The sequence below is a fragment of the Aythya marila genome, assembly GCF_965140915.1.
Source record: "Aythya marila genome assembly, chromosome: 12".
NCBI lineage: Eukaryota > Metazoa > Chordata > Aves > Anseriformes > Anatidae > Aythya > Aythya marila.
The window spans coordinates 20531587-20550438 of record NC_139053.1 but is presented as its reverse complement, the minus strand read 5'-3'; the positions used below and the strand labels follow the sequence as shown (position 1 = coordinate 20550438).

The window sequence follows — 18852 nt, the reverse complement described above, 5'->3', positions numbered from 1 at the left end:
AAAAAAATAATAATAAAAAATCACCTTCCTTGGGGTGGGATGCTGGTGGTGTGAGGCAGGCGCAGCCCTGCTCCCTGCCCCAGGAGCACCCGAACACAGCCAGCACCCATGGGTGCTGCCTGGTGTCACGTGGGCACTGCCACGAGTCCCGCGGGGCCCTGCCCCAATGCCTGGCCCAGCACCGGGCTCTCCAGGGGCTTGAAGCCCAGGTTGTCCAGCGGGATCCCAAAGGCGGTCAGCTTCGCCTCCAGCGTCTGCAGCATGTCATTGTGTGCCTGGAAGAGAAACGCTCCACGTTCTGCTCTGCCAGCACAAACCCCAGCCCAGCCCCTCCTTGCCAGGGTCCCCGCAGCCCCCTAAATGGTGGGGACCCCCAAACCAGCCTTGCTTTGCAGGGGAAAGTCAGGGAATCGGGAGCAACGCAGCCCGAGCCAGCACTGCAGGGCATGAAGCAGCTCAGCTGGCCTGCTGCGAGTTCCCTTCCCTCGGAGCGAGGCCAGCCCCAGGGCTTACACCGCGTGCCCAGGCCCCTTGCTCACCTTGCAGGCTCGGGCCAGCTGGAACTGCAGGTCCTCGATGGTGGTGTTCTTGGAACTGAGCACGTCCTGCAAGGGAAACAGTGCGTTAGGCTTCGGCTGCCTGGCACCGAGGGCACATCGAGCTGGGGCTGTGCTGCAGGCTGGAGCATGGAGCAGCTGCTGTGATGCAGCCAGGTTGGCAGCGGGACACGGCTGAAGCAGGGCAGCTCGCGGCACAGCCGGGCAGGCGGCCACCACCACGTCCCCGCAGGGCCAGCGCTGCCAGGGACAGCCAGCCCCGGGCACAGGCAAGGCCCGGGGAGCTGCCAGACCAAGAGCACGAACGCCAGCTCAGCCCCGCCACCAGCATCTCCTGCCCTGCTGCAAGCGGGGGCGGACGGCAGCACCTGCTCCCGCAGCACCTCCCCGCCGCCACGGCACCGAGGGAATTACAGGGAGAGCCTCCCCAGGAGGGCGCCGGTGGCTGGAGGCAGCTGAGCAAAGGAATTCAGGGACCCCAGCAGCTGAGGGAGACAGCGGCGCCTTGACGCCTTCCCAGGAATGTTTCCCAACGTGCTGCTGTGGCACCTGCTGGTAGGTGGCACATCTGCTGTGCTGTCATACCCACTGGGAGCCTGGGGCTGCTGCCGCGCTCATCCCTAAGGTGCCCTGGCACGGGGGAGGTCCAGGAGCACCACCAGCACCCAGCACAGAGGGCCCTGGATGGGGCAGGTGGCACAGTGTGAGCAGGAGGGCGCCAGGGAAGCAGAGGCCAAGCTGGGCTGGGAACCTGTGTCCCGTCTGCAGCCCGCCTGAAACAAATGCTGCTTCTCCAGTTACTGCTGCTGCACGCTCCAGGAATGTGGGTCTCCGAGCCGCTGCACCGTGCCGAGGCTTTCTGCGTTGGTATTTTTAGCACGCCAGACATCGCAGAGCCTCTGGGATCCGGTCTGCACCGCCTCTGCAGCCAGAGAGGCCGGGAGAGGAGCACGGGCAAGGCTCAGCAGCGGTGGCTCCCCGCAGTCGGGGCGCTCTGGGTCGCTCCCAGGCCCCGCAGGCAGCCTGCTGCTCAGCGCCGCATCGGGAGCCACCTGCCAGCACAGAGCCCTGGTGAGCAGCGCTCTGCCCGGGGCCATCCTCCTTCAAACAGACTCCACCTGAGGGAGAGATCAGCGCCAAACGCCTACGCCCACATGCCTCGCTCTCGAGGGAGAGCTGGGGTGCCCTGCGGCACCGTGCACAGCGCTGGGAGTGTCGGGAACGACTGACACGACAGTTACAGGCCCTTCACATGGGGCTTTCAGCACCCGAGCAGGCTGAGGTGCTTGTCACAGCGTCCCAGGGCTGTGGACTGGCTGCCTGGGCAGATATCCACAGTGCAGGGAGGACGGGGACTCTCTTTCCTGCCACACAGCCTGGGTCTGCCCTGGCACTGCCTGGAACGAAGCCCCTCAGGCACCTGGCCACGCTCACGCACTACAGGATCTGCCCCAGAGCAGGCTCAGCCCCTCAAGAGCCAGCCCTGCTGGGAGAACAGCCTCCACGGGGCCCTGCAGCAGCGCACAGTACCTCCAGCTTCTGTGAGACCAAGGAGAGGGCGCCCGGGTCGAGGTTGGAGGCTGCAAAGACCTCGCTGAGCTCCACCTCCTTCTTCTCCAGGACGTCGAGGAGTCCTTTCAGCTTGCGCTCCAGAAGCAGGTTCTTGAAGCCCGTCTTCTGCTGCACCTCGTTAATGGCTTTGGTGAACTTCTGGTAGAGCTCATCTCGCTCCGCCTGCACCTGCTCCGAGAACATGGCACAGCTTCACACCGCCCCCGGGACCCCCCCCCGGCAGCCACCCGGGGCTGGGAGCAAACAGGCCGTGCTGCTCAGCCCTGCCTGCTCCAGCGAGAGCCGGGCTGCTCCCCACAGCACCTGCACCCCGTGGGGAATGCAGGTGCTGGAGCACAGCTCCCCCCCTCTGCTGTGCTGGCACCACCTCGGCACCTGCAGCTCTGCTTCCTCTGTCCCCTGGCATGGGACACCCCCAGCAGCAGGGACCCCATCCCTCAGCACCTGCCCCAGTGCAGCCCCTGTTATTCAAATCCTGACATAGCCCAGCTACCTCTCCTCCAAACAGCTCGGCTCCCCACAAACCTCCCCCTTCCTGGGCCCCTGCAGGGAGAGAATTGGTCCCCGCTGTCCCCCCCCCAGCAGCACAGGCTCCCCGCTTCATTGGCCTGGCCCCAAATCCAGGCTCCTCAGTGCTCTGCCCCCAGGCACTGCTTCAGAGCTCAGAGAGGGCCCGCGGCATGCAGGGGTCTCTCCTCCTCCCCTTCCTGCAGCTGGCAGGAGTCCCCGGCTCACAGCTAGTTAATAAGTGTCCTAATTAGGATTTCTCCTCCAAAGCCTATTTCTGACTGCACTGAATACATTGCTGCCTTAATGATGGATTGTTAACGAGGCCTCAGATCAATGTTCATATTCCTGGGGATTTCTACGACTTGCAAATGAGCTCCGTTCTGCCTCAATACGTTTATCTGGGTTAGCTGGAAGGGAGAGGCTGAGGCTGGGGGGATATTCAGACAACAACATTCCTTGAAGAGGCTGCACGGCAAGAGGGGAAGCGACACCCACGCACCAGCAGGACGAGGGAGCCACCGCCCCCGGCTCTCCCCACTGCAGCGGGAGCCCCTCCACGCGGATCCTCTCGTGACCCAGCCTGTCACCAGCGGGCCAGGAGGGGACCATCAGCACACGCATGATTGCTCAGGGAAGTACAAGGCCGGGCCTGTCTGCTGAGCACGGGAGATGCCAAAGCCGCGATAAGCTCTGCTGGAAGCGGCAGCTAACACGCGGCTCCAGATCAGGGCTTTGGAAAGCCCTTTGCTAAGCGCAGCGTAGGCAGCGCTGCTAAGTCCCGGTGCCTAACCCTGTGTAAAGAGGGAGAGTGGATGCCCAGAGCCACCTGCAGCTCTCACCTTACTGAACCGCTGCTCCAGCACTTCGTGTTCCCACTGCAGGTCTTTCAGTTCCTTCTGAATGACTTTCAGACGGGCTTTTGTGTTCTGCAAGTGGGAAGGGACAGTTAAAGAGTGCAAGCTTCTCCAGGGGATGGTATGTGATCTGGCAAGGGAGGAGAGAGACCAGCCAAGGGAGAGGGGTGAGAAAACACAGGCTGCGCCCACAACTCCCTCCCCTCTCTGCAGCAGGGGCTGCTCCTCTCTCTTCCTGACAGAATCCTGGAGTCCCACCTGAGATCTTGCACACAGCTAAGCTGAACGGGACTCGGAGGCATTTGCTCAGCAATTTGGCCAACCAGCCCTCTGCTGAGCGGCAGAGGTCACTGCTGAGCGACTCCACTCCAGGGAACAGCCACAGTGACTCAGGGAAGAAGAGAAGGGGGCTCCCAGCAGGGCTGGCGACTCACCGTCAGAGCCTCCTTGTCCATGTCATAGTGGGCCAACTTCTTCTGCATCTCAAACACCTGCTCCTGGGTCTGCTGCAGGGTCTCCTGCTGTTGCTTCTTGTGGAGCAGCAAATCTGCCTTCTCCTTTTCCAGCTGATTCTCTCTCTTCTTCCTCTCCTCCATCTGCTCCTGTTCTTGGGAAGAGGAGTGCTGGCTCCTGGAGGGGCTGTGCAGCAGGGTCTGCCCAGCTCCTCACGCTGCCAGGACACCCTCCCACTGCCGGCCCAGCAAGCCACATCTCCTTGTGCACGAGGGCTTTGTGTGTTAATGGTGTACAGGAGAACAGCAGCACCAGCACCTCCACCAGGGAGCTGGCCAGGTCTGGGTGAAGTCCTTACAGGCCCAGCCCCACCACAAGCCAGGGCTGCGGCAGCAGGCAGGCAGTACCTTGAGCAAGTTGATGAGTGCCAGGTTTTTGATGGTGATATCGTTGTAGTAGTTCTTGATCTCACTGAAGGCCTTCTCGTGGTTCTTCATCAGCTCACTGATCTGGTTGTTTTTCCTCTCCTCTACCTCATGGATCTCGGTCTTCCGGCGCAAGTCAAGCTCGTCCCGCAGCATTTGCATTTTCTTGTTGTACTTGGCCTCGATCTCTGGGGAAGCACACAGGGGGCTGGGTAAGGACAGCGAGCACCAGCCCAGCACATCCCACTGCAGCATTGCTCGAGGACAAGGCGCTCGCTACCAGCCCCACCAGCACGCAGAGCGGTTACACTGGGACCAGGCCGAGTAGAGCCCAGAAATAGCATTCTGGAAACAGGACATGGAAAAGCTCCAAGTCAGCCCGTGAGAACCTGAAGCGTCCCCTGAGAGGGGTGGGGAGCCAGGGCTTCCATCCGCAAGGGCTCCTCCAGCCAGCAGTGCTCAGCGATGCAGGCTGGCAGCAGTAAGAGCCCTGCCTCCACCCCCAGCTCGCACGACAGGAGGCCATCCCAGCCCCATTTCCACGGCACGACCCCACCAAGCTGGGAGTTCAGCTCAGAGAGCTGCTGGCCACGCAGCCTGGCAGCCCGTGGGCACGGGGAGCAAGCACTGAGGGTTGGAAGCAGCCCCTTTCTGCTCCACAGAACCAGGAGTGCAGTGGAGCTCGGAGGAGCCTTCCCCAGAGTGCTGACACACGGCCTGACCTTTCACTTGTCTCTCGAAGTCGTTGCACAGCCGCGTGATCTCTTCCTCTTGTTTCTGTGAGGGAGAAGTTTCGTGTTAGAGGCAGACAACCCAATCCTGAGGTCACTGCACCGCTACACAACCCAGTCCCTGAGGTTCACGGAGGCCTCCAGGCCAGGCCCAACCATGGGGCCGGGTTCCAGCAGCCAGGAGCCACCCCAGCAAGCAGCCAAAACCCATCCTGCTCCCTGGGAAAGGCTCCCACCACGGCCTGAACCCCACGTTATCTGAGCAGAGTGGCACAGTAGGTTCTCCAGCTGTTCTCAGGGGCTTTGAGCCACTGCTGGTGCCCTGCTGTAGGAGGGATTTCACAGAAATTGCCCCAGAAAGCCCTCCTCCCTGATCCTGTCCTGTCTTTCCAGTGCCTATCAGTACATTTGACATCGGGGTCTGCAGGAAACCCCATTCCCACCTCGCCAAGACAGCAGAGGAGACAGTCTCCTGCTCACACACCATGGCTGGGAGGGCTCAGACAGCAGCCCCACCACTTCCCTCTGAGGCAGAGGCTCCTCACACGCGGCTCCAGCCCCCGCTGCCCTGCCAGGCACCTACCAGGCGCATGTTTTTCACCACCACCTCGTTGGCCAGCTCTTGCTCCTTCAGCTCCACCTTTAAGGAGCGCATGTCTTTGCGCAGCTCCATCTCCTGGGCCCAGTGATCCTTCTGGGCCCGCCTCATGGACACGGTGCCCTCCGCCTTCAGCTCGGTGAGGTTTTCCTGGTGCTCGTACAGCAAGTGCTTCACCTTCTGCTTGTAAACCTAGAGACAAGCCAGAGAGCAGGTGACGGGCATCAGCAGGAAAACATCTGAAGCTGGGATATCGGCAGAGATGCTCCTGGCTCGTATCCTGCCCAGCTCCTCCTCTGCCCTCATCCCTCACCTCGCGCAGGGCTCGGGGCACGCACATGTCCCAGCCGTTTCATCCTCCCACCTTGATCTCCACTTGGTACCGCTCCTCCGCCTCCTCCATCTCGCGGTCCTTGTGACGCAGCTCGGCTTTCTTCTCCTCCAGCTGCCGGCGGGTGATCTCCCAGAAGGTGTGAATCTTGTCGCGCTCCAGCTGGAAGTAGTTGCGCTCTTCCCGCTCCCGATCCAGCTCCTCCCGGAGACGCACAATGTGCTGCCCCAGCTGCAAGGCCAAGAGAAGGAGGCAGGTAGTAGGAAAAGGGGGCCTGGGACAGGTGGCTCTTCTCAAGATACCCGTGGTGAGCTCTGTTGTAAACCTGCAGAACACGGTAGCCTCTGCTGGGACAGAGGAGGGGAGGACAAAAAGTGGGGATGGGGCCGGGAGAGCCCAGGACATGACAGTGACCCACTGGCCTCTGGAAAAGGAGTGACAAAACCTCCTCCTACTCTAAGCAGCCAGAGCTTGGGCATTCTGTCTCCCAGGGGGCCAGTAACACGTTCTCAGATGCTAGATAGCACTGAGACATGCAAGATCTTATCCTGGGAGCGAGATCACTCAGGTCAGGACCATCTCCTCCTGTTTTTTAGGCACCCAGCACAGCATGATCTGGGATGTGCTGAGAGTGCTGCAGGCTGCGAATCACAAAGCTGCAGGCTGAGCGATCACACGGCTGAGTGCAAGTGCAGCCACCTGTGGAGATGGGCCTGCTCACCCCAGCAAGGCATCGGATGCAAAAAGAAACTGATTCCAGCAGAATTGGTCAGCCAGGTTACTTTCTAAAGGAAACATCACAAAACACTTGTCAGATAATAGACTCCCATCACAGGCACTTTTCCCAGGACATTTCCACACCAGCAGGTCACTGACATGAGAGAACAGGGCTCCAGGGCTAAGGGACGAGGGCAAAGACGGTGAGAGCCCAAGGAGGGGAGCGGCACGTCATGGAACAGCAGAAGCACAGACAGGACGAGGGGGCTGCTCCTGGCAGAAGCTCTGGGCAGGCTGTGTGAGGGCCGCAGGCCCAGCACCGACCACACCGAGCACCGGGCGTGCCCCCACGACCCCTCCACCCCCACGCCACGGCCCCACAGGCGGCAGCCCCACGGCCAGGCTGTGCTCACCTGCTCCCTGCTCATCTCCTCGGGGGCCGAGGCGTCCACCACGGCCGGGGCCTTGCCGCCCTTCCCCTTCTTCACGGCCTTTTTGGGCGCCTGAGGGAGAAGGAGAAGGAGAAGGAGAAGGAGAAGGAGAAGGAGAAGGAGAAGGAGAAGGAGAAGGAGAAGGAGAAGGAGAAGGAGAAGGAGAAGGAGAAGGAGAAGGAGAAGGAGAAGGAGAAGGAGAAGGAGAAGGAGAAGGAGAAGGAGAAGGAGAAGGAGCAGGGCCGCGTTACGAGGGGGGGAAGCTCCGGGGGCAGCGCCCGGGACCGGGCCCGGGCCGAGCCGGGAGGGCCCGAGGGACCCTCAGCGCTGCGCCCGGACCCGCTGGGGCTCCCCCACCGCCGGGCCCCAGCCTCCTGCAGGCCCTCGGGGTCCCTCCAGGGATCCGGATCCGGATCCGGATCCCGGTCCCGGTGCCCCCCCACCCCCCGGTGCAGGCCCCGGTGCCCACCATGGCGGCCAGGCCGCGGCGCCGTCTCCTTGGCAACGCGCGGCGGAAGTCTCGCGAGAGTTGCGCGGCGGAGGCCCCGCCCCTTAGCAACGCGGGCCCGGCCCCGGTAACGGCGTCGGGGCCCGCTCGGGGCCCGGCCCAGCCCCGGCCGCCGCCGCCGCTCCGGGACCCGGCCGTGCCCGCGGCCCCGCTGCCCCCCGGCCCCCCCCGGCCCCACAGCCGTCACCCTGCGGCCTGCGGGGCCCCTCGGTCCTCCGGGATCCCCTCTCCGCCCCCCCGGTCCCCCCCGCTCCGGTGCGCGCCGCCCCCCCCGGTGCATCCCCGGGGCCCCTCAGCACCCCCGGCCCCACAGCCTGCAGCGGGCCCCCCCCCGCTACCCGAGGCCCCCGCCTCGCTCCCGGTGCCCCCCCCCCGGTCCCCGGTGTGCCCCCCCCGCAGCTCCCGGTGTGCCCGGTGCCCCCCGTTCCCCCCCCCCACCGGGCAGGATGAGCCGCCACCCCCCCCGGCCCCGGGCCCGGCCCCCGCCCCCGCACCGCCCCCATCCCCGCCCCCGCCGCGGCGGGCAGGAGCGTGCGGGCTGCGGGCTGGCACCGGGCCCGCCCCGCCCAGCACCGGCACCGGCACCGGCACCGGCCCGGCCCGGCCCATGGAGGCTCCGGGAGCGGGCGGCACCGCAGGTGAGCGGGGATGGGCCTGGGGGGGCGGGGGGGAAAAGGAGCGAAGAGCCCAGCACCGGGGCACCGGGAGGGGTAGCGGGGGGCGGAGGGGCTCGGGAGGGGTGTGGGGGGGAAGGGGGTGTGTGAAAAGGGGGGGTGGGTGTGCAAGGGGGGGTGCAGGGGGGGTGTCAGGGGGTGCATGCGTGCACCGGGGGGTGTAGGGGGTGTCTGTGGGGTGGGGGACTCGTGGGGGGCACATTTTAACCCCTCCGCCCCCCGTTATGGGGTGGGGGGGTTCACCTAGGGCAGGGGGCGCGGTGTGCCCCTCGCACAGGGGGTGCTGGGGGGCTGCCGCCCGCCTGCAGCGCCTGGGAACGGGGGGGGTGGCCATGGGGTGCAGCCGGGGGGGTCCCCGGTGCCACAGCGGGGGGCACGCAGGTGGCATCGAGCAGCACCCGCGCCCACCCGGCCCTCCTGTGTGTGTCCCGCATGTGGCGCTGCCACCGCCCCCACCACGACCCCGCTGTGCCCTCCCGCCGCACCGGGCTCTTTAGCGGGGTTGGGGTCCCGTGGAGGTGGCCACAGCCCCCCCGGTTGGGGTGGCCGGAGCCCGGTGCTGGCTCACTCTGCGGTTGACGTGAGTCAGCAGCACACCCGGCCCCGCCGCCGGCCCCGCTCCTCGCCCGTGAGCCCGAGCTGGGGGCTGGCAGCATCAGGCGGGGGGCACGGGGGGATCGCTGCGGTGGGGAGCAGCTGGGTGGTGCCGGGGGGAGCGGGGACGCTGCCACCTCGCTCTGGGTGGTGACACCCCCACATCACCCTCAGGGGGGTTGTGGTGCACGGGGTGGTGGCTGGGGGCAGCCCCACACCTCCCTGGGGATGGGGACGGGTGCGTATGGGGTTCCTCCTGGACGAGGAGCGGGGTGGGGACCCGTTTTCCCCGCCGCAGGGAAGGTGGTGGCAGTGGCGGGTGCCCCGTGCCACCGTGTGGGGCCAGGACACGGTGCAGCCGGTGTCGGGGCAGGTGCACAGGCTGCCTGCTGCCAAATCTCCCTGAAATTCCCCACTCCCCGTGCTGGCTCCTTGGTGCAGGGGCGTTCTGCCCCTTACCCCACCTCGGGGGGGGTGGAGGTGACCCCCTGCCCCGCCGAGCCCGTCCCCGTGCCCCGTGCCATCTCCCCCAGCAGCAAACCGGTGGCGGGGCCCGGCGGCACGAGGCTGGGGCTGTCCGGGTGCAGCCGTGACACCGGGTGGGCTGGGGGGCTGCCCCACACATGGGGGGCTCTCGGCCCCGCTCAGAGCCAGCCCAGCCCCCCCGGCACGCACCGTGCCGTGTCTGCCCGGCCCCGCCAGCTCTCCCCAGGAGACAAAACGCCTCTTGTCTGGGCTCCGGCCTCCGAACAGGCTGCGCTTTTGTCTCGCCGACACAAAGGGGCTGCGAGGGGCGGGGGGCTGCCGGGGCCCACGGCAGCTGCCTCGGAGTGCTGCCTGTTCCGCGGGGGTCCTGGGGCTGGGGACCCGCAGCCCCCTCAGCTGGGGAGCCCCCGGGCGGGTGACGGGACCGCAGGAGGGAGCTGCCCGCACTGCCCCGGCCCCGCACCGACGTGGCAGGTGCCGGTTCTGCAGAGCTGGGCAAGGAGACGCTGGCCCCAGAGCGAACGGTGGGGACCCCCATCCCCGGGACGGCTGAGGAGACCCCCGACGTCCCCGTGGAGGAGCAGGGCGGCATCCCCATCCCCACCGCCAGCCTGCTGCAGGTCACCGAGCGGAGACGTGAGTGCAGCCCCCGCGCCCCTCTCAGCCCCTTGTCCCTCCTCGGGTCCCCTCCCAGCACCCTTGGGTCCCCCCCGGGCCCCCATCCCCGCGGTGCCCGGCCGTGCCCACCCCCGTCCCGCCGCCCGCAGAGCCGCTGAGCAGCGTGTCCTCGCTGGAGGTGCACTTCGACCTGCTGGACCTGACGGAGCTGACCGACATGTCGGACCAGGAGCTGGCCGAGGTCTTCGCCGACTCCGACGAGGAGAACGCGGCCGGCGAATCGCCCAGCGGTGATTTCGAACCCCCCCCGTCACGCTGCCGTCCTCACGGGGGGGCGCGGGCCGAGCCTGCTGTCCCCGCAGGGCTGCACCCGCAGGCCACGCCGCGGGCAGGGTACCTGCGCTCGCCCTCCTGGACCCGCGCGCGGGAGCAGGGCCGGGACAAGAAGCACCTCAGCGACTCGGAGCTGCAGCCGGGCGCCGTGGACGCCTTCCTGGCGGTGGAGCGGCCGCAGCAGGAGTAGGAGCTGCCCCAGGAGGTGGGGACAGCCCCGGGGACGGGCTCCACGCTGCCGTTCTCCGACCGCATTCCCCACGCCCTGCCCGGGAAAAGCCGTGCGGGGCGCAGGACTCGCTGCTGGGGTGCTCGGGGTGGCCCCAGCCCGCGGGTACCAAGCGATGCCAAAGCCGGTGGCCTGCTGGGGAGGGGGAAGCGGCCCCTCCCGGCCCTGTAGCACAAAGGGGGCCGCGCTGCCCGGCCCCCACCTTCCCCCCCCTGCCGTGCTCCTGTCCCCCAGGAGCCCCGGCTCGGCGGGGCCGGGAGCCGCGCGGTGCCCGCGCTGTGCCACCCGCCACCACGTAGCAGCTGTGTGTACCGGTAAAACCGACAGACCCATGGCCACGGCTCTGCCCCGTCACTGGGAAAAAGGGGGGGTGCGACCCCCAGATTGGGGGGGGGGAGCTGCCAGAGGTGGGGGCGGCGTAAAAAGGAGCCTGTGCTGCCAACGAGGGGAGCACAGAGGAGCAGGGAACAGCACCGGGCATGGGGCAGGCGATGGGGGGGGGTGCAGGGCAGCCTGCGTGGCAGGACAGCCAGACCCCGTGCGTGAGGACCCCCCCGGTGCTCCCCCTGAGCCCACCGAAGCCCCCCCCAGCCGGTGACCCCCCCCGCTCTGCCAGAAGCAGCCCCCAGCCGGGGTCAGGACGGCGGCGCTGTGCAAAGAGGCCACGCTGCTGCGACAGAGACCGGGCGAGTGTTGCAGGAGCGGTGTTGGGGGACAGGACACGGGTGGGGGCCACGCGCAGTGGGGGCTTCCACGAGCAGCAGCGAGCAACGGGGGGGGGGCCAGCAGCGTGCAGGACCCCTGCCGTAGTGTCACACCCTTAACTCCCCCTCCCCATGCCCCCCAACCCCTCGGCCCAGTCCTTTACTGTGTTAACGTGTGTCCCGCGGTGCAGGGGGCACAAAACCAAGTGGTATTTCCCCCAAACCAGCAGCATCCAAGCAGGTAGTGTTCACCCAGGCAGGGCCATGCACGGTGGCTGCCGGCAGCCCCCCCAGGGCAGGAAGCACCCCCCAGCTCCCGGCTTTTCCCCCCGTGCCCCCTGCCCGGCCCTTTGGGAGCGCGCGGAGACGGAGAGAAATCCAGGGCAGCCTCAGCCCCGTCCTGGCACCCTCGCCCTTCCTGGCAGAGCCCGTTCCTCCTGCTCCGCTGGCACAGAGCCGGGGCCACGGGCTGGGAGCTCGCAGAGCCCACGCCTGGGGTTGGGACCTCCCTAGGGCTCTGCCTCGGCCACCGAGTCCTGGAAGAGGGACTGCTTCCGCAGGCTGAGCCGGGCGCACTTGGGGCACGTGGTGGAGTTGTCGTAGTAGCAGTCCCTGCGGGGATGGGACGCGTCAGGGAACGCCGGGGAGGGTCCCAGAGCTGCCCGGACCCCCCCACCACCACCACCACGGGACCCGAGGGGAACGCGGCGAGGCACCGCCACCCGGTGTACCTGTGGAAGACGGCGGAGCAGTCGGTGCACACCGAGGTGTGGCTGTCGAAGGGGAAAAGCACGTCGCCCTCCTTGCACAGCTCACACACGAAGCCTTTCGCCTGGCAGCGCTGCGGCGAGAGGGGGCAGAGGGGGCTCCGGTACCCGGATGCATGGCAGGGACCCCCAAAGACCCCCACGCACGCCCTCCACGTGGCTCCGGCCCTGTGGGGCCGTGCCCAAAGCCACCCCGCGGCACCGCCCCGCTCACCTCGCAGTCCAGCTTGATGTGCTTGGCGAAGAGGGTGTGGATCTCGGTCAGGGAGCAGCTCAGGCGCCCGGCCTCGATGTCGATGAGGTCCTGCAGCGAGTACATCTCGTCGTTCTCCACAAAGTGCTGCCGGTCCTGCAGCTGTGGGCGGGCGGACGTCAGCGCTGCGCCCATCACCGCGCGCCCGGGGCCTCCCTGGCCTCGGCCTCCCTCCTTCCTTCCCTCCCTCCCTCCCTCTCGCCCTGACCTGCAGCAGCAGCCGCGCCTCCATCGCCTCCTTGCAGGTGATGAAGTAGGGCTTCATCAGCAGGATGTCCTGGCGCAGCTTCTGCGGGGGGGGGAGACGGGGCAGGGAGAAGACGGGGACAGGATGGGGACAAGGACAGGGTGAGATTGGTGAGGGTGTGGGAGTGGGAGAGGGTAAAGATGGACACGGGATGGGGACAGGAACGGGTTGGGGACAGGGACGAGGCCCTGCTGGGTCAGTCCCAGCCCTGCAGCCCTTCAGGGCCCCCCCACCCCGCCCTGCTCCCCCTTCCCAGCCCCCTCCCCACTTAACGCCATCCCTCCCCCCAGCCCCATCCAGGGGTCCCCGTTCCCCCCATCCTTCCCCCCAGCCCCTGCCCACCCGCGGCCCCACTGCACTCACCCGGATCTCCACCAGCTCCTCCACGTAGTTGAAGAGCAGGGGGTTGATCTCCCGCAGCTTCAGCACGGGCCGCGACACCATCAGCGCCAGGTACCGCATGCTGCAGCGCGACACCTGCGTGCCCGCCACCGTCACCCTGCGCCCGGGGACCCCACAGCCCCAGGTACTGCCCCCCCAGGACCCCATAACAAAGCCACAGCCCCCCAAGTCACCTCCACCCACAGACACAGCCCCCAGGGACCCCTCACCCGGTGCCGTGCCTTCCCAAATGACCCCCCTTGGCCCCCCGCAGCCCCCCCCAGCAGCACGGGCACCTTGCGGGGCTCAAAGTCCCAGTTGTGGATGGCGCGGGCGGGGACGACGGCCAGGTCGTTCCAGTGGCAGCTGCTGCAGTAGTAGAGGCCGGTGTAGTCGCACTGCCGCGCCTCGCTGGGCACCCCCCCTACGGCAGCACACCCGTCGGTACCGGCACCCGCAGCCACCCCGGCACCGCCGCAGGGCGATGCTGGGGTCCCGCACCCACCCCTCCCACAGCCCCCCCGGTGCCTTACGGAGGGCGATGGGTGCCCGGCACTCGGCGCAGCGGTAGTCCTGGCTGTCCAGCCCGCTCTCGGGGCAGATGCTGAGCTGGTACTCGGCCTGGTGGCTCACCTTGGACCTGACACAGGGCTTGGTGACCAGGGGCAGGCACTTGCTGTGGCACCGGTAGTAGCACCCTGCGGGTGGGTGGCCGTCAGCACGGGGCCAGGAAGGGGATATGGGGGGGGGTGTCGGGCCCCCAGACCCACCTGTGCAGGTGTACCAGGTCTGGATGAGCCCCCAGATGATGGTGCTGCACTTGTCGCACGTCTGCTTGACGCTCTTGCTCTTCTCCTTGTAGAAGCGGTGCTCCAGCACCACGCGGATGTTGGGCTCCTCCTCGTCGGGGTCCTGCGGGCGGCGGGGGTCAGCGTGGGCCCCCCCAGAGCCACAGACTCCCACCCTGAGACTCTCAGGACCCCCCAGGACCCTCAGAACCCCCTTCTCCAGGGCCCTCAGGACCCTCAGAACCCCCTCTCTAGCGCCCCTAGGACCCGCAGGACCCCTCTCCAGGGCCCCCAGGACTCTCAGAACCCCCCAGGACCCCCGCTCCAGGGCCCCCAGAACCCCCCAGGACCCTCAGAACCCCTCTCCAGAGCCCCCAGGACCCCCTCAGGACCTCCCCCAGGACCCTCAGAATCCCTCTCCATGGCCCCAGGACCCTCAGGACTGCCCCCATGGCCCCCAGGACCCCCCTTGGGCCCTCAGAGTCCCCCAAGGACCTTCCAACCCACTCTCCATGGCCCCCAGGACCCTCAGAACCCCCCCCCCCCCAGACCCTCAGGACCCCCTCTCCAGGGCCCCCAGGACCCTCAGAATCCCTCTCCACGGCCCCCAAGACCCTCAGGACCCCCCCCCCAAAAACCCCAATCCCCCCCCCAATCCCCTCCCCGGCCGCACCTGCAGCTCCTGCAGCTTGAGGCGGAGGTGGATGAGGCGCACCACGGCGTCCTTCTGGCGCTCCGAGTGCTCGGGCAGCGCCAGGATGGCCCGCTTGCACTCCTCGATGGCGCGGCGCAGCTGCCGCACGTCGGGGGCCAGGATCAGACCCTACGGGACGGGACGGGACGGGGGGGGCGGCTTCAGATCCCGCTCCCCGGTGTCCCCCCACCCCCAGCTCCCGCTCCCCGCACTCACCACGGGCCGCGAGAAGTGGTCCTCGGCCAGCCCCAGGTCCATGGGGGGCTCCGGGCTCTCGGCGTCCCCCGGGCACGGCTCCGGCCGCCGGGCAACCGACGGGGGGGCAGCACCGGGGGGCGGCTCCTCGGGTCCTCCCCCCCCGGCGGGAGGTTCGGGACCCTTGTTGAAGGGGTTGAGGTGAGCCTGGCGGAACCGGGCCAGCTTCTCGTCGTACGCCATCGCCGCCCCGGTACCGGCACCGGCACCGGGACCGGCACCGCGCAGCACCGGCTCTGCGCCGCCCCCGGTACCGGCCCCTCCCGCAACGCCGGGGCGGGTCCCACCCCCCCCCAATCATCGCCACTCCCCCCCCGTTCTGCCCCCCCTGGCGGCCGGCGGAGTGCGCAGCGCCCGTGGGGGGGGGGCACGGGGGGAGCCGGCCCCATAAGCGAGCCCCCAGCCCCACCCCGGCCCCCTCGCCCCATGGGGACCCCCTTCGAGGGGGTGGAGCGAGCTTTGCGCCTCGCTGCCCCCCAGCCGGGCATTATTCCCCCCCCGGGGCTATGCAACCCCCCCCGCCATCAGCTGGGACAAAAGGGGCAGCAGGGGGCGCCCCCCGAGCGTTGTCCGGGGGGTGACAATGGCTGGGGCACGGCCCCGATGGGTGCTGGTGGTCCCTAACCCCCCCCCCCGGGTCACTGAGCACCCCCCTCCCACCACCAGCCCGGGCCTCCACCCCCCCCCCCCCCAGCAGACACAGGCAGGGAAGGAACCGGACAGCAATAAATTTATTGAGTATTCCAAAAAAAATATTAGACACGAACCAGTAAAAAACGAAAAGGGGGGAGGCCGGGGGGGTCACGGGAGGGGCCGAGCTAACGCAGGGCAAGGGAGGGGAGGGCAGGGGAGGGGGGGGAGCAGACACTGAAGGGGCGAGGACGGGGCCCCCCCCGGGAAGCAGCGGGGCCGGCGGGCGATGGCGAGCGGGGCCGGCATCACTTGGCGCCCTGCGCCTCCGACTCCTCCTCGTCGTCCTCGTACATCTCGCCCTCCTCCTCGGCCGTGGCGTCCTGGTACTGCTGGTACTCGGACACCAGGTCGTTCATGTTGCTCTCGGCCTCGGTGAACTCCATCTCGTCCATGCCCTCGCCCGTGTACCAGTGGAGGAAGGCCTTGCGGCGGAACATGGCCGTGAACTGCTCCGAGATGCGCTTGAAGAGCTCCTGGATGGCCGTGCTGTTGCCGATGAAGGTGGAGGACATCTTCAGCCCCCGGGGCGGGATGTCGCAGACGGCCACCTTGACGTTGTTGGGGATCCACTCCACGAAGTAGGAGCTGTTCTTGCTCTGGATGGCCAGCATCTGCTCGTCCACCTCCTTCATGGACATGCGGCCGCGGAAGACGGTGGCCACGGTGAGGTAGCGGCCGTGGCGCGGGTCGCAAGCAGCCATCATGTTCTTGGCATCAAACATCTGCTGGGTGAGCTCGGGGACGGTGAGGGCGCGGTACTGCTGCGACCCGCGGGCCGTCAGCGGGGCGAAGCCGGGCATGAAGAAGTGGAGGCGAGGGAAGGGCACCATGTTGACCGCCAGCTTGCGCAGGTCGGCGTTGAGCTGGCCGGGGAAGCGCAGGGAGGTGGTGACGCCGCTCATGGTGGCCGAGACGAGGTGGTTGAGGTCGCCGTAGGTGGGGGTGGCCAGCTTGAGCGTGCGGAAGCAGATGTCGTAGAGGGCCTCGTTGTCGATGCAGTAGGTCTCGTCCGTGTTCTCCACCAGCTGGTGGATGGAGAGGGTGGCGTTGTAGGGCTCCACCACCGTGTCCGACACCTTGGGGGACGGCACCACGCTGAAAGTGTTCATGATGCGGTCGGGGTACTCCTCGCGCACCTTGCTGATCAGCAGGGTGCCCATGCCCGAGCCCGTGCCGCCGCCCAGCGAGTGGGTGAGCTGGAAGCCCTGCAGGCAGTCGCAGTTCTCGCACTCCTTCCGCACCACGTCCAGCACCGAGTCCACCAGCTCGGCCCCTTCTGTGTAGTGCCCCTTGGCCCAGTTATTGCCGGCCCCACTCTGACCTGCGAGGGAAATGAGGGGGGAGGAAAAAAAAAGAACAAAAGACGTGATGGGTGCTGGGGGGCGACATGGCACCAAGAACTGATTCTGGGACAGGGTGGGGAGCGGGAGCTGCTGGGGCTCAGCGCCGTGAGGACGCACCCACAGACGGCCCCGGGGCCGGACGGGTGAGGGACGCGGCCCCACCGGCACTGCCCCCCCCCCCAGCCCACGGCACAGGGCGCAGCCGCCTACCGAAAATGAAGTTGTCGGGGCGGAAGAGGTGCCCGAAGGCACCCGAGCGCACGCTGTCCATCGTCCCCGGCTCCAGGTCCACCAGGATGGCGCGAGGCACGTACTTGTGAGCTGCGGAGAGACCTCGTGCTGGAGGGGACCCAGCGCCCCCCCGAACCCCCCCCCGGGGTCGCATGCATTGTCCTCAAACCACAGGGGCTCACGGGGCTGGGTGCACGTGCTGCTCCCCCAGACAAAAGGCTCCCCACTGGGTCGGCTGCATATGTCCACACCTCCCTCCCAGAACCCTCCCCAGGGTCCCATGGGGCTGGGTACACCCCTGCCACCCCCCCCAAAAAAAAAAATAACCCACAGGGTGCAACACAGCTGGGTGCACGCGCCCAGCCCACCCAAACCACGGGGGTCTCATGGAGCTCATTTTCCCCTTTTCCTCCCCCAAACCGCCGGGTCCCCAGGGGCTGGGGGCACGTATCTGTCCCCACCCCACCCTGCAGGGATGCGGGGGGGACACACAAAGGGGGGGCATCGGTGCCCCGGTCCCCGGGGGCTTACAGGAGGCCTCATTGTAGTAGACGCTGATGCGCTCCAGCTGCAGGTCCGAGTCACCCACGTAGTTGCCGCTGGGGTCTATGCCGTGCTCATCGCTGATCACCTCCCAAAACTGGGGGGGGGGGGGGGGGGCACGGCCTTAACGTGGGCGGCGGCCCCGTGCCGGGACCGTGTCCCCCCTCCCCATGGACCGGCACCGGGGCTGCCGCAACCCGGGACCCCCCCCCCTCCCCCGACACCCCGGGAGGGGCGCTCAGCACCGGGGCTGGGCGGGGAAGCCCCGGGGGCGGTGGGTGGGGAAGCACCGGCTGGGGGGGATCCCGCCCCCGCCCCGCACCCCGGGGTGCCCCATGGGGGGTGTTGGTGGAGGGGGGGGGGGGGGCAGGGGGCGGCGGGGCCCCTCCCGGTACCGGGTCCGCCGCGGGGGCGGGCGCTGTCCGCGGTGCTGAAGGGCGGCGGCGGCGGACAAAGGAGCGGGGCGGGGCCCTTTGTCCGCCCGGTGCGGCGGAAGGAGAGAAAGGAGGGGGGTGGGGGGGGATGGCAGAGTGGGGGGGGTGCGGGGGGGTCTTTGTCCGCCGCTCCGCAGCGCCGGGGCGGTGTCGGTGCCGTGGCGGTGCCGTTACCTTGGCGCCGATCTGGTTGCCGCACTGCCCCGCCTGGATGTGGACGATCTCCCTCATGGTGCGGCCGGGCCGGGAGCGCAGCGGGAGCGCAGCGGGAGCGGAACCGGGAGCGGGACCGGGAGCGGGAGCGGGACCGGGAGCGGGAGCGGAGCGGCACCGGCAGCGCGGGGGGCGGCCCCGCCGCCGCCGCCGCCTTTATAGGGGCCGCGCGCCGCACCGGGCCGGGCGCTGACGTCACCGCCGCGCCGTGGCCAATCAGCGCCCGCCGCCGCAGCCCTGCAACAGCCCTGCGGCACCGGCACCGGCACCGGCACCGGCACGGCCCGGGGTAGCCCGGGATGGCCCGGTCCGGCATGGTCCGGCACGGCCCTGTATGGCCCGGCCCGGCTGCTCCGCGCTCAGCCCGCTCCCGGTGCCGCGGCACCGCCCAACCGGAGCATCCCCGGTACCGGGGGTCGTTGCCACACGAGCACCCCCCCACCCAGACACGGACACGCACGGGGAGGGTGGGGAGGGGGCCCCGCAGCCGCTGTGGGGGAGGGGAGGCGGCACGCCCACCCACGGACACGCGTGGGGGGACCCCGGCCCCCGCGGGGGGAGCACGGGCCCCGCCCGACCCCACGGGGATTGGGGCCACACCGGCTCCCGGAGCCGGTCCGAGCATCCTCGGGGCAGCGGGGCCCGGCCCGGTGCTGCCCGGGGGGCTCCGTCGGGGCCGGGGGGC

At 68.4% G+C, this 18852-nt stretch overlaps 4 protein-coding genes across 4 annotated transcripts; 1 reads left to right on the top strand and 3 right to left on the bottom strand.

Annotated features, from left to right (window-relative positions):
• Positions 1-4: 4 nt before the first annotated feature.
• Positions 5-7667, bottom strand: DRC4 (dynein regulatory complex subunit 4). The gene is made up of 11 exons (XM_082769766.1): positions 7649-7667; positions 7162-7251; positions 6065-6262; positions 5686-5892; positions 5094-5148; positions 4354-4559; positions 3928-4095; positions 3479-3565; positions 2088-2297; positions 540-605; positions 5-275 (listed from the first exon to the last, which is right to left on the bottom strand). Exons 1-11 carry the CDS (start codon positions 7649-7651, stop codon positions 126-128), a joined length of 1440 nt encoding a protein of 479 aa, XP_082625892.1. The 5' UTR covers positions 7652-7667; the 3' UTR covers positions 5-125.
• Positions 7668-8157: 490 nt separating this feature from the next.
• DBNDD1 (dysbindin domain containing 1) lies at positions 8158-10956 on the top strand. Its single transcript, XM_082769662.1, has 3 exons — positions 8158-8325; positions 9931-10077; positions 10209-10956. Exons 1-3 carry the CDS (start codon positions 8295-8297, stop codon positions 10580-10582), a joined length of 552 nt encoding a protein of 183 aa, XP_082625788.1. The 5' UTR covers positions 8158-8294; the 3' UTR covers positions 10583-10956.
• Positions 10957-11305: 349 nt separating this feature from the next.
• On the bottom strand, positions 11306-14945 carry DEF8 (differentially expressed in FDCP 8 homolog). Its single transcript, XM_082770403.1, has 10 exons — positions 14672-14945; positions 14435-14584; positions 13744-13885; positions 13507-13671; positions 13270-13397; positions 12956-13069; positions 12554-12634; positions 12307-12447; positions 12057-12166; positions 11306-11937 (listed from the first exon to the last, which is right to left on the bottom strand). The coding sequence occupies exons 1-10, from the start codon at positions 14891-14893 to the stop codon at positions 11835-11837; spliced, it is 1356 nt and encodes a 451-aa protein (XP_082626529.1). The 5' UTR covers positions 14894-14945; the 3' UTR covers positions 11306-11834.
• A 553-nt stretch (positions 14946-15498) lies between these two features.
• TUBB3 (tubulin beta 3 class III) lies at positions 15499-18218 on the bottom strand. The gene is made up of 4 exons (XM_082770390.1): positions 18129-18218; positions 17509-17617; positions 16957-17067; positions 15499-16724 (listed from the first exon to the last, which is right to left on the bottom strand). Exons 1-4 carry the CDS (start codon positions 18183-18185, stop codon positions 15649-15651), a joined length of 1353 nt encoding a protein of 450 aa, XP_082626516.1. The 5' UTR covers positions 18186-18218; the 3' UTR covers positions 15499-15648.
• Positions 18219-18852: the final 634 nt, after the last annotated feature.